The following is a 14,876-nucleotide window of genomic DNA, read 5'->3' on the forward strand; positions in this document are numbered from 1 at the left end:
GGACTTATCTGCACTTCTCTATTCTATACAACCTATGTGGTGTATTTGCTTATAGATGAAGGTAATGTTTATGTTAGTGCATGCTTTTTTATGAGCACAATTTTTAGCCTACCCTTTTGGGGGCACCTGACATCCGGGGCAAGAAAAACTGAAGAAAATGGTGTCGGCTGCATCTTTTATACTCTTGGCACACTGACATCAGGGAAGAGGTGACAGCAACCGATGCCAGACCAGGACTTTGGAATTCATGCCGACTGCGGGTAGCCTGCCAGCAGGATAACCCAAGTGTAATGACTGCAACAGTGAATACACTCGAACATCTACATTTATGGTAGGTACACAACTGTACTTTCTCTGCACTGCCCTTTGGCTTATCTACTGCACCCAGGGTATTCACAAAGTGCCTAGCTCCAGTTATTGCATTTTTCAGGCAAAGAAATATTCAAATATACCCATACCTGGACAATTGTCTAATTCAGGCAGAAAGCCAAGACACACTTTTGAATCATCTGGCCTTTGTTCAAAGGGCTCTAACCTGTCTGGGGTACACCATAAACAAAAAGAAATCGCACCTGGTACCCTGTCAACAAATTATATTCCTGAGAGCAAGCTTGAATATGACTTCCCAGATGGCCCTGAGTAGCATCCTACCATCACCCAGAATGATACCCACAGTACAAGCTGAAAATGATTGATTTCAACAATTGGCTAAGTTTCTGGTGTCATTCTAAGGGTATCCAGTATCTGTCTGCCTGCCATGACATGATTGACAGACCTCGATGCTTTGTCAGAGATGGCCTGCATCTGTCACCCCTGGACTTCCGGATACTGGCCAAGGCTCTTGCCACCCCTATAGTGCTTTTTTAGGTGGTGTTCCAAAGACCAAATTACCACCGTAACAGCTACAAACAAATGCAATCTGAGGGTCATGCTGCTCAACACTAGAAGTCTAAATCTCAAAATGCACTCGCTCGAAACACTCCTTAAAATGGAGAACATCGACATTTGTGCTGTAACAGAGACCTGGTTCAAGGCAGCAGAAAGCATCCCTGCACTACCAGGCTATAACTCATTCCACATCTTTCGGCCCCAGAACTTGGAACGAAGCTCCAAAGGCAGTGTTTCCATATTCATAAAGGATGCGCACACCACTAGACTGATAGTCCAACATAACGCATCTGAGATACTTCAGGTGCAGCTAACATTGGGTAAGACAGTGATTCAGGTTGTAGCCTGCTATAGCTCCCCAACCATGTCCCAAGACTCACACTCCACGTTCCTAAGTACCCTACAGAATATTAGGGTCCAACCTAACACTCTCATACTCGGCGACTTCAACTACCCCTCCATTAACTGGGAAAACTACTCATGTGCTAATACACTTCCCAACGTTTCCTGGAATTCATTAATTCCATGCTCTGGACCACCTCATTCTTACCCCCACTAGAGGTAGCAACATCCTTGACCTGGTCAATACTAACATGGGCGACCGTTGCTCTACACTAATAGTCAAAACTCCTCCCTGGTTAGATCCGACCACAAACTAATCATCTTGTAAATCCATTTCCCTACCACCCCTTTGCAAAGGTAACCATCATGAAAAACTTCTCCAAAGCTAACTTTGGGTTCCTAAAAACAGAGGTGGCTAACTTCACGGCACCCATGTAAATGGAGTATAGTTGCATGACCACTGAATTATACACCAGTGCACTGTACGAACACATATGTAAATGCATGGATCTCACCATACCTAATAGAACCAAGATGCTCTCCTCCAAAAAAAGAACCCAATCTGGTGGTCCCCTGCCATAAACAAACTCAACAACAGAAGGAGGAAACTGATGTGGAATAAGGTGAAGTACCAAGACTGGAAAAACTCCCTTAGCCTCAACAAAAAGTTGAGATCCCTCATCAAATCCTCTAAAGCTAGCTATGAAAACAGAATTGCAGCAGATAGTTATAGTTATGTAAAGAATCTCCACAGCAATACCCAGATTTGCTCTGAGCTACTGCACAATGGTACCTCCTATACTGAGCCAACAGATATTGCCAATATACTGGCCGCAGATTCAGTGCCAACTTTATCCCTCTGCATACTAAAATAGGTACAAGTAGTGCTATGACTCTGTAATAAACAAGTATTTTTTGCTGCAATATAGCATTGGGTGCAGTGCATTAGGTCATATATAAGTATATTCATTTTGTCATAGGAAGAAAAGAAATAAAGCAGAACAGACAGATAGCCATGGATATGTATCTGTTCATAGGAGGATTTAGGAATGGTTATGCAGCCAAGAAACACTGCAAAAGAGACCAAAACAAGTTGCATGTAGTGTGAAATAGAAAGAGCAATCAGCAGTTCTGAAGTGGAAAGTTGAACTGAAAATTGCACTGGGCAGATTATTTGTTTGTACATGTGGGTTTTCGGGCAAGTAAATATAGCATTGGGTGCAGTGCATTAGGTCATATATAAGTATATTCATTTTGTCATAGGAAGAAAAGAAGCCAAAAAAAATAAGCAAGAACAGACAGATAGCCATGGATATGTATCTGTTCATAGGAGAAGTTTAGGAATGATTTATGCAGCCAGAAACACTGCAAAAAGAGACCAAAACAAGTTGCATGTAGTGTGAAATAGAAAGAGCAATCAGCAGTTCTGAAGTGGAAAGTTGAACTGAAAATTGCACTGGGCAGATTATTTGTTTTTATGATGTTGGGCATCCAGGTGAATCCTGAGGAATCACCTGCTGATTAAAAGATACAAAAAATAAACTATTGAGAAGGGAATTTGATAAATAATAAAGTTTATTTGTGGGGTACAGTTTTTATGCAGGGGACTATGGCTTCTGTTGCTAATCTCTCTTCTTATTATAATCAGATCTGAACCCATTACATCTTAGGGTAAGGTGATTTTCTCTTTGGCTGTGTGACCTCTCAGAGAGAGGGCAAATGTGCATTATCAGATGTTCTGGCTTGGCTTAGCTGTCAGACTGCCTAATTATAAGTTCAGTAGGTGTGTGCTACTAGTGTGACAATCAGCCAAGAAGGAAGTCGTCATCCCCCATACTAAAGTGACAGCAGAACCACCCAGGAAGAAAGTCATCACACCCAGCAGAGACCTCCAAGGCAGAAACACACTTAACCACCACAACACAACACTAATCAAGAGACACATAAGTCTCCTAAACAGTGTGCCACTCAACCAAAGCCCTTAAGGCAAAACAGCATGCCCAACTCACTAGTCATAGGTGACTCGATAGTGAGGCACACTGTGATGTCCCACTTACTAGGTTGAAAAAGGAGAAAGTAAAAGTCAGCTGCCTGTTAGGCTTCAGGATCTGCCACATAATGCATGCACTTAGGTCCTCAAAGCAGACATAAACTATTGAGAAGGGAATTTGATAAATAATAAAGTTTATTTGTGGGGTACAGTTTTTATGCAGGGGACTATGGCTTCTGTTACACCCTTCTTATTATAATCAGATCTGAACCCATTACATCTTAGGGTAAGGTGATGTTTCTGTAGCCGGGAAGTACCGTCATCCCCATACTAAAAGTGACAGCAGAACCACCCGGGAAGAGAAAGTCATCACCCAGCAGAGACCTCCAAGGCAGAAACATAACCACCACAACACATATAATCAAAGAGACACATAGTCTAAACAGTGTGCCACTCAGCCAAAGCCCTTAAGGCAAAACAGCATGTAACTCACTAGTCATAGGTGACTGCGATGAGTAGCAGAGGCACACTGTGATGTCCCACTTACTAGGTTGAAAAGGGAGAAAGTAAAGTCAGCTGCCTGTTAGGCTTCAGGATCTGCCATAGTAATACACTTAGGTCCCTCAGCAACAGGTACAGCTATGACTCTGTCATTGTACGTAGATTGTGAATATGAGACATACCTCCCTGGACTACATGCAAGAGACATAGAGGGTATGACCCTAGCCCTGAGTAGCATCCTACCATCACCCAGAATGATACCCACAGTACAAGCAGAAAATGATTGATTTCAACAATTGGCTAAGCTTCTGGTGTCATTCTAAGGGTATCCAGTATCTGTCTGCCTGCCATGACATGATTGACAGACCTCGATGCTTTGTCAGAGATGGCCTGCATCGGTCACCCCTGGGCTTCCGGATACTGGCCAAGGCTCTTGCCACCCCTATAGTGCTTTTTTAGGTGGTGTTCCAAAGACCAAATTACCACCGTAACAGCTACAAACAAATGCAATCTGAGGGTCATGCTTCTCAACACTAGGTCTAAATCTCAAAATGCACTCACTCGAAACACTCATTAAAATGGAGAACATCGACATTTGTGCTGTAACAGAGACCTGGTTCAAGGCAGCAGAAAGCATCCCTGCACTACCAGGCTATAACTCATTCCACATCTTTCGGCCCCAGAACTTGGAACGAAGCTCCAAAGGCAGTGTTTCCATATTCATAAAGGATGCGCACACCACTAGACTGATAGTCCAGCATAACGCATCTGAGATACTTCAGGTGCAGCTAACATTGGGTAAGACAGTGATTCAGGTTGTAGCCTGCTATAGCTCCCCAACCATGTCCCAAGACTCACACTCCACGTTCCTAAGCACCCTACAGAATATTAGGGTCCAACCTAACACTCTCATACTCGGCGACTTCAACTACCCCTCCATTAACTGGGAAAACTACTCATGTGCTAATACACTTCCCAACGTTTCCTGGAATTCATTAATTCCATGCTCTGGATCACCTTGTTCTTACCCCCACTAGAGGTAGCAACATCCTTGACCTGGTCAATACTAACATGGGCGACCGTTGCTCTACACTAATAGTCAAAACTCCTCCCTGGTTAGATCCGACCACAAACTAATCATCTTGGAAATCCACTTCCCTACCACCCCTCTGCAAAGGTAACCATCATGAAAAACTTCTCCAAAGCTAACTTTGGGTTCCTAAAAACAGAGGTGGCTAACTTCACGGCACCCATGCAAATGGAGTATAGTTGCATGACCACTGAATTATACACCAGTGCACTGTACGAACACATACGCAAATGCATGGATCTCACCATACCTAATAGAACCAAGATGCTCTCCTCCAAAAAAAGAACCCAGTCTGGTGGTCCCCTGCCATAAACAAACTCAACAACAGAAGGAGGAAACTGATGTGGAATAAGGTGAAGTACCAAGACTGGAAAAACTCCCTTATCAGCCTCAACAAAAAGTTGAGATCCCTCATCAAATCCACTAAAGCTAGCTATGAAAACAGAATTGCAGCAGATAGTTATAGTTATGTAAAGAATCTCCACAGTAATGCCCAGATTTGCTCTGAGCTACTGCACAATGGTACCTCCTATACTGAGCAACAGATATTGCCAATATACTGGCCGCAGATTCAGTGCCAACTTTACCCCTCTCCCCCCAAAGGACCAATCACGATACCAGTAGATTGCCAGGCATCCAGTATTACTGCTACACAGGTTAAAACAGCACTGTCCAAGGCCAAGAATACAGCTTCTATGGGACCTGACAATATCCCTGGCTGTGTTCTACATGAACTACAGAGTGAAATGGCACTTCACATGTGTGCCCTATTCAATCACAGCCGCACCTCAGGCTTTGTCCCTACTAAATGGCACACTGCTACAGTCATCCCTTTCCACAAAGGAGAAGCGACTACAGACCCTGGGAACTATCCCCCATTAGCCTGATGAGTCTGATATGCAAAGCTATGGAACGCATCATCATGGACCTAATAAACAAGGATATAGGGAATCTCCAAACTCTGGGTCCCACACAGTTTGGTTTTGTGAAGGGTAGATCATGCCTGTTCAACTTGGTTGACTTCTTTGAGTCAGTCACCAGAGCTGTGAATGAAGGCAAGGTGGTTCATACAGCCTACCTTGATCTGGTCAAGACCTTTGATACCATTCCCCACTCAGGAATCATAGAAAAACTCACTAAGCTAGGCATCAACCCCTTTATCACTAGGTGGGTTGCAAACTTACTAACAGATATAACCCACAGTGTGAAAGTAGTTGACTCCCAAGTCAGACTGCTGACTAGTCAGGAGTGGAGTCCCACAGGGTTTGGTCCTGGGTCCTCTCCTGTTTGGTATCTACTTCTCAGAAGTCCAGGCCAACACGAAGGGGATCTGGCTGACAAAGTTCACAGACAATTGCAAGTTGGGAGCTATTATTAACTCCCCAAGTGATGTTGACATCCTACAGAATGGCCTCACTGAGACCGACTGGTGTCATAACCATGGCCTTAAGCTCAATGCCAGAAAATGTGTCATCATCTCCTTTGGGAAAAACATGGTTCCCATGAATTACCACATCGATGGTAGTCCACTGAACACAGAAGGCATTCTAAGAGATCTGGGAACACAGGTTGACAGCAACCTCTCTTTTGACCACCACATTGCCACTGTGGTCAGAAAGTCCTTCTATGTGGCACATCTCATTACGAAGGGTTTTGCATCCAGGAAGAAAGAGGTCTTTGTCTCCCTCTAGTCTTCCCTCATTAGGCCAATCATTGAGTACAATGCCCCATCTGGCATGTACCTCATTAGACACCTGCAACAACTGGAGAAGCCACAAAAGTACCTCATAAAGAAGATCCTAGGCCTTAAACACTTGTCCTATATGGGCAGACTCAAAAAACTCCAACTATTCTCCGTCTCATATTGCCTACTTAGAGACAATGTCTGCTTGACTTACAAAGCCGTGTCGGACCCAGCTCTGTTAGAAATGCTACACCTAAAGAAATCCCAATCCCTCCACACCACACTCTCCAGAGACCTCAACCTCATTACCACAATCAACAGAGCATGCTGGAGAGACAGGTTCATAACCCAGAGACTGCCCATGCCATGAAATAGACTTCCCTTACATGTCAAGCAGAGCACCTCACTGGCCCTCTTCAAAAGAAATCTTGATGAATGGATGGGAAATAGAAAATTTACCCCGTGGATCACTCTAATGGCTCTACTCTACAGAAGTACTGGGAACTAAGGTCAGGTGGCATGATCCCAGGATAATCCTATGGGCTAAGCTTGTAAAGGCTCCAGGGCTATTAGCCTAGTACACACCTATGAACCCCATAGTAAGGTGAGAGCAGACCCACCCAGAAAGGAAGTCATCACTCCCATACTGAGAGCAAAACCACCCAGGAAGGAAGTCATCACCCCTCATACTAAGGTGAGAGCAGAACCACACAGGAAGGAAGTCATCATCCCCATACTAAGGTGAGAGCAGAACCATACAGGAAGGAAGTCATCATCCCCATACTAAGGTGAGAGCAGAACCACACAGGAAGGAAGTCATCATCCCCATACTAAGGTGAGAGCAGAACCACACAGGAAGGAAGTCATGATCCCCGTACTAAGGTGAGAGCAGAACCACACAGGAAGGAAGTCATCATCCCCATACTAAGGTGAGAGCAGAACCACACAGGAAGGAAGTCATGATCCCCGTACTAAGGTGAGAGCAGAACCACACAGGAAGGAAGTCATCATCCCCATACTAAGGTGAGAGCAGAACCACACAGGAAGGAAGTCATCATTCCATACTAAGGTGAGAGCAGGTGAGAGCAGAACCACACAGGAAGGAAGTCATCATCCCCATACTAAGGTGAGAGCAGAACCACACAGGAAGGAAGTCATCATCCCCATACTAAGGTGAGAGCAGAACCACACAGGAAGGAAGTCATCATCCCCATACTAAGGTGAGAGCAGAACCACACAGGAAGGAAGTCATCACCCCTCATACTAAGGTGAGAGCAGAACCATACAGGAAGGAAGTCATCATCCCCATACTAAGGTGAGAGCAGAACCACACAGGAAGGAAGTCATCATCCCCATACTAAGGTGAGAGCAGAACCACAAGCAGGAAGGGAAGTCATGATCCTCAAGGTGAGAGCAGAACCACACAGGAAGGAAGTCATCATCCCCATACTAAGGTGAGAGGAGATCCACACAGGAGAGAAGTCATCACCAACCCATACTAAGGTGAGAGCAGAACCACACAGGAAGGAAGTCATCATCCCCATACTAAGGTGAGAGCAGAACCACACAGGAAGGAAGTCATCATCCCCATACTAAGGTGAGAGCAGAACCACACAGGAAGGAAGTCATCTAAGGTGAGAGCAGAACCACACAGGAAGGAAGTCATCATCCCATACTAAGGTGAGAGCAGAACCACACAGGAAGGAAGTCATCATCCCATACTAAGTGGAGAGCAGAACCACACAGGAAGGAAGTCATCATCCCCATACTAAGGTGAGAGCAGAACCACCCAGGAAGGAAGTCATGATCCCCATACTAAGGTGAGAGCAGAACCACACAGGAAGGAAGTCATCATCCCCATACTAAGGTGAGAGCAGAACCACACAGGAAGGAAGTCATCATCCCCATACTAAGGTGAGAGCAGAACCACCCAGGAAGGAAGTCATGATCCCCGTACTAAGGTGAGAGCAGAACCACACAGGAAGGAAGTCATCTTACCCATTCTGAAGTGGGTACCGCTTAAAGAAACAGGCTAGTGTCATATGGAGTAAAGACAGTGGTAAACAGTTTGTTTTACTGCTGTAAGGTCATAGCCTTCATCTAAAAAGAAACACTAATGTAATTAGCATGCAGAGTAAAATAGTTCTGCAAAGTTGTTCAAAAACATTGTTGCAGTCTCCACTCCACACATGTCAAGATTCACTGACAATTAAGTGTTTGGACAACTCCTGAGTTCCACTCCTACATAAATAGGAATAAATAGTAGTGTGAGAGAAGACATCCCAGAAGGATGTGCCCCATATCCCCTGCACTTTATATTACCATATCTAAGCGCTTTGGAGCAAAAAATCTGTAGTTGATAGGGTGGAGAATACAAAGCCTGATAACACTTATTCAGGGGATACAGTTCAAACATGGGAGTTATCAACATACATAGTTTGCAACAGATCCTAGATTTGCTTACTGGTATATACATTTTTGAGTCTCAGCCAGGCTGTATAAAACTAGGTTATTATTTCCAAAAAAATATGTTTTGATTTAAATACTGCAGTTTTATAAAGGAAAAATAGACAGCACATTACATTTCAAACTGGTTAAATGTAGAACAACAAAATGTCAAATGTAAAACACCACAATAATAAAATAACCTTACATTTTCATAATTATAAACAGTCTTTTAAAGCTTGTAATTTTCTGTTCTGAAGTTGATAAGTGGAGCAGTAAATATCTAAAATCCAAGTCTTAAAAAACATCACAAAAATGTATAATAACCCCTATTCTATTTCCACGTGTCCACAACATCCTTTTTTTCAACTTGTTTCTAACCTTTTGATCTTTCTAATATATTTCTGGTTTATATAACAGATTTATTAAATAAACAAGATCCCCTTTTATGGGAACAATTTTAGTCGGTCAAAAGATCTCTGGGAAATAAATCAACCCTACCATGTCATAACTATAGAGTTCCTGCACCTCAATTTTAAATTGATTCAGACTGTCCCAAGACTAAAAGAAAATGTGTCCAATATCTCAAAGACCCTTTAGAAAATCACCAGCAGGAGGGGCCCAGTGATGAAAATACTGCCACCCCAAAATGCAAAAGCATTTAATTGCATAGCTGTTACATAATAATGTGCGATCCCAACATTGCTAAGTTATAGGTACTGCTAATTCCTTTTCCCATGCCTAATGTAGCATCCCAGTTTCACTTTTAGAGACCCCTATCACAATCTGCACAACTGATTACATGTGCATTGGAAGAGGGAGAATCTTTGTCCCCCATTATCTAATTTATGAAAAGATGCGTTTCATCTGCCTAATATTTAGCTATTTTCAGGTTCTGAAAACTGAAAACAACCTATTAAAGGTAGTGAAATCTCTATGTAATGTTCCAAATTCTAATTTTAAACTTGTACTAACTTAAATTTGCGCCTGATCAGTTGCTCCCGTTGTTTCAATGACAGGCATTTCTATATTCATCCAGACAATTCCGCATCATCATTTGCAGATGAGGACTCCTTTTTATGGGAATTAAATCTTTTCAGTACACAGTTTTCATTTTCTTAAAGCACAACTTTATCATGTTAGCCATATATGAACTTATCAAAATAGCAAATAAATGAACTTATCGAAGTAAAGTCAATTGATGACCTGAAAGTTTTAGCATCTAGTTTGGTAAATAGATTGTTCAAGTCAGCAAACTCCTTCAGTAATAAACCTTTTCAATAGACTACTTAAGTCATATTATTTCGATAATAGCAAAATGTAATGTAGATAACTTTAATGCAGAAGAATAGAGTGTAAAATGTCTTTGTGTGCAGGTAACTTAGTAATGTATTTGAAATAACTTATTAATGTGTTTGAGTTATCCGGTTAAGATTTATGTCTTATTTTGAAGAATTATAACAGTTTAGGCAACTGTTGGTTTATAAAATAAACAGAAGTAAATGTAAAGCTTTATTGTCAACTATTTCCCAAATGCAGATTTAATATAAAGGTTATATTCTGTATTGGGGAAATACTTGTTTAATGTATTCCGGTCTATTAAGAGACAGTAAACCTGGCATACAAACAGTTATTCATCAGATATAAATGCTACATAAGTCATGGGAGAAACTTGAGTATAGATTTTCTGCAATGTATACAAAATGTACAGATGTTTCCATTACCCCAGGTTTCATATGCTTCTCAGGCTATGCTACCCCGCCCCCAAAAAAAAGCAGGTCTTTGCAAAAAAAATTGGATAAACAGATTCTCTTTGAGCTTAAGCTCCACAAAAGGTATAATGAAAGTAAATAGTTCTTCTTACCAGTTTGGGAAGATTAGAAGTGCCATAATTAGAGACATATAATCAGGAATGGTGCCATTTCTGATGCCACTCTTTGTAATATGTTTAGAAAACCCGTGAAATGACTTGACATTTTAGTGAAGATTTGAAAATGTGTAGAAGTCTTTGTATCTGCATACATGCCAGTGTGTATTGTAAAAACAAGCCACTGTGGTGGACTTCAAGTATAAACAGATTATATAACAAGAGGAAGAAACTGTTGTCCAAAAGCAAGAGGGATATCACTCTGCAGAGGAAGAGTTCCCTCCTAAGCCTAAACAAGAAAATCAGAAATCTTGTAACGTCTACTAAAGCAAATGAAGAAACTAAAATTGCATCCCCAGCCAAGGATAATCATAAGGCATTCTTTAACTACATCCAAAGTTTAAAAGGAAATGCCCAGCTATGTGCCAAACATTTTGTAGATGGGGTCACTGATATTCTACTGGAGGATATTGCCAACTTGCAAGCTGACAGAGTCAGTGCAAACTTTACCCCCTATCCCCACCTACTGTATCCGAAAGCATACCCGACACCAGCCTTCTGTCTAGAATGTCTAGAGAACATGTCATCTCATTGCTCGCCAAGGCCAATGGTCTAAAACTAAATGCAAAAAAAATGCATTATTATTCCCTTTGGCAAAATGGAATTCCCTATAAATTACAATATTGACAGTATCCCCCTGAGTTCCAACCCAGTGACACAACATAGGTTGATAGCAATCTGAACTTTGACCACCAAGTTTCCACAGTGGTAAAGAAAGACTTCTACATAGCACACCTCATAAGCAAGGGCATAGCATCCAGGTCAAGGGATGTTATAACTCCACTGTACTCGACCTCATCCGACCACTAATAGAGTATAATGTACCCTTGTGCATGTACCTCACCAGACACCTGCAGCAGTTGGAGAGATCTCAGAGGTTTCTCACTAAAAATAATACAGGGACTCCGAACCATGACCTACATGGACAGGCTGAAAGTCCTGTCACTTTAGTCTGTATCTTATAGGCTGCTGAGAGGTGACTTGTGCCTGGCCTACAGCGCAATCTCCAGTCCTGCCCAAATGGAAATGTTGCACATCCGCAAGTCAAATGGCACAAGAGTCACTCACTCTAAGGATCTTAACCCAGCCAATGACATTAACAGAACATGCTAGAGAGACAGATATAGGTTCATAGGTTCGTAGGTTAGTACTAAGCTAACTGCCCTTGCGAGCCGTTTTAAGCTTAGCCAATTATCCCTTGTGAGACTCAAACCCTGCACCGTGGGTTTGTAAGGCAAACACCTTAACCATTAAGCCACCCTCCCACTATATGTCTCCCAGAGACTGCTACTTCTCTGGAATAGACTTCCTATTCACTTAAAACGCAGCTCCTCACTGACCCTATTTAAACGCAACATAGATAACTGGATGGGACACCACAAATGGTACCCATTTCCCTCATGGACAGGGGTATTCAGTGTTGATCACAGACCTTCTCTGTTCATAAATTCAGAAAGCACAAACTAAGTTCATAAATTCATTCTGTGAACTACCCAAAAAGAACAAATGAGGATATTTGGGACTAACATGGCTAGGCTTGTAAAGGCTCTAGAACTTTAGCCTAGTAACCTCCTATGAACTTATGAAGTTGGCTGGCCTACTGACCAAACTTTTTATGTGGTGGCTTTGCTGTAAGTGATGGAATGGTTTTAGCAGGTTTACATGCATTCGTGCTTGACTTCTACAATGTATATATATAATATATATAATATATATGTATTATTCATTGTGCTTTGACTGTTCTAATTGATGTGACTTCTGCTTGGTATTGTGTAGCATTGTGGGTTTTTGTTATATCTCCAAGGCCAAAAGTGTTTCTGCTAAGGTTGGCTCACCCATTTGGTTATCAAAAAAGTAAATAAATAAATAAATAAATACATTAGTTTGTAAGCTGGCTGCATGGAGGATACAGAGAAAGCCTGGACTATGTCACAGACAATCTGTAATCCGTTAGTGACCTTGGCATTGGTATGGGATGATAAGGTTGAGGGTCCTATATCAGAGACAAAGGGATAAAAGCATTCCAAAAATAAATAAAATTGTGTCACCTATGGATTTGCTAGTGAGATTGCAGCCAGGCCACAGTGCAAGTCAGAGTAGTCAATGTAGTGACTACATGCTGGAGGTGATCCATGGCAGGCAGAAGAAAATTCTTTGCATTCATAATTTATCAAAACTTAAAACAGAGCTTGTGAGGTAGGAGTCATAGGAAAGAAAATATAGAGACCAGTAGATAAGGTGCTTTGGTGGAAAACGTCTTGCTCTGTAACAGCTGACTCAGGATCAATTGACAGAAACAAAAATTACAGAGACTGCATAAAGACTGGTAGAAAGTTTCTGTAAAAAGTGAGAGATTTTCTTCATACAGAAGGTGGTAAGTAAAGGAAAAAAAACTGCCAAGAAAGTGTCTCAAGTCAAGGTTGCACTGATGATGGCAGGAATGCATGAAGGGGAAGTGAGACCTACATGCAAATCAGAACGGTGATACCTGGAAAGTGACATGCTGGCTATCCGATCTTGAATTTAAGCCTCATGCAATGTGAGCCTGAAGATACATAGTGAGTCTAGCGGTCTGTATGAATCTTTTCTGCATTGTTCTTGCTGTGCATTTTGTGTTTTTATGCTTTACTTACCCTAAACTTTTTGTAATATTCCTTTTAGGACAATGTGAGAGACATGCTTCAGCCCATCAACATCACCATGAGTTACGGACTTTTAGACAGAAAGAAAAGAAGAGCTAGTGGGGTGCAAAGTCTGGATAACTTTCCTGTTCTGAGTGGGGATCAGAAGCACCACGTTTCACAAGAGGTATGCAGAAATATTCCTGTTTAGTTGTGTGTGTGTAATTAATTGTTGTTAATGTATGAAATATTTAGTTTTAATATTCTAGCTAGAGGAAGCTGCATGTTACATGGTACACTTCCTTCTACAGTGTTCATTGTGATTAGCAATGACATGAAGGTTTGTTACACGCCTGCAGTGTCAGAATGGAGAAGTATGTTTGCTTCAAAAGCATGTGCATTTAGAAGTACAAAAGTGTAATTCATACTGAAAATGTGCTTCCTTTGCAGCCAGCTGGAGTTGTTTCATGACATGGAGCTTCAAAACTAGAAGTTTGAGAACTAAAGATTTGATTTATTCCTCACTGAATTGATTAGCTGAGAAACCCAAACATTTACAGTATGTTAAACTTTTGCACATCAATATGGAAAAAGCCGTGATTGTATTCAGCTCTTACTTGAAGTGGAAAAAGGTGAAATATCAGCTAGAAGAAAGATCAGGAATTATTGTGAGATTAGAAGGAACTCAGTGCTTATTCAGTTATTGTTTGGAAAGGCTTAAGGCCCTGCGGTATTTCACTGATCTGAAGAATAGACAGAGAGTACGAATTTGGTGAGCTGAATGATTCGTTAGTAGGAGACAAAGTAGTCTGTGATAAGGGGCAAGCTTTTAATAAAAATGTACTTGGCCTATTGAAAAGCTGTGTATGTGAAATGAGAAAGTGAAATTACTAGCACACATTTAAAAGGAGGAGGACACGTGTAAGATAAAAGGTGTGTCAAATGAAAAGACAAAAAAAGCGAAAATGTGTTGCTGGATGAATGGATGTGGAAAACTGAAGCACCTGACAATGCATTTTAAAAGAAACAGAGATAAAAATGGTCATGAGGTACATAATAACATTTATGCAATTGAAATTCAGGCATCTTGAATATTGTGTGGAGCCATATCATTTACATCCTGCACCACTGATGTATTTACAGCCTTCAGATATTTGTCGGGAGAGTGTTACATAAAAATAAAAACTAATGCTATGCCTTTGGTACATGCTTATATACAAGTAGAGAGAGAAATAGACCAGGAATTGAAGTGAATGGAATGCTTTTCTGTCATTGAGAAGCATTAAGAACCAACATACTAGGTAACTAGTATGGCTACTATGGTAAAGAAGGGCATTTTTTTATATGTTGTGATCTGCAAGATCTGAATATAGTGATTAAAAATGAAT

The 14,876-nt window shown here is 41.4% G+C and overlaps 1 protein-coding gene across 2 annotated transcripts in view; it reads left to right on the forward strand.

Moving 5' to 3' along the window:
• Nucleotides 1–14,876, forward strand: part of ITGA3 (integrin subunit alpha 3) — a 1,049,629-nt gene that overhangs the window by 723,236 nt on the left and 311,517 nt on the right. For both annotated transcript variants that reach the window (XM_044055141.1, XM_044055142.1), the window contains exon 13: nucleotides 13,529–13,675. In XM_044055141.1, the coding sequence (XP_043911076.1) occupies nucleotides 13,529–13,675 (147 nt within the window). The remainder of the gene's footprint in view (nucleotides 1–13,528; nucleotides 13,676–14,876) is intronic.

Source organism: Protopterus annectens, chromosome 13.part0 (assembly GCF_019279795.1).
Source record: "Protopterus annectens isolate FY-2018-M chromosome 13.part0, PAN1.0, whole genome shotgun sequence".
Classification (NCBI taxonomy): domain Eukaryota; kingdom Metazoa; phylum Chordata; order Ceratodontiformes; family Protopteridae; genus Protopterus; species Protopterus annectens.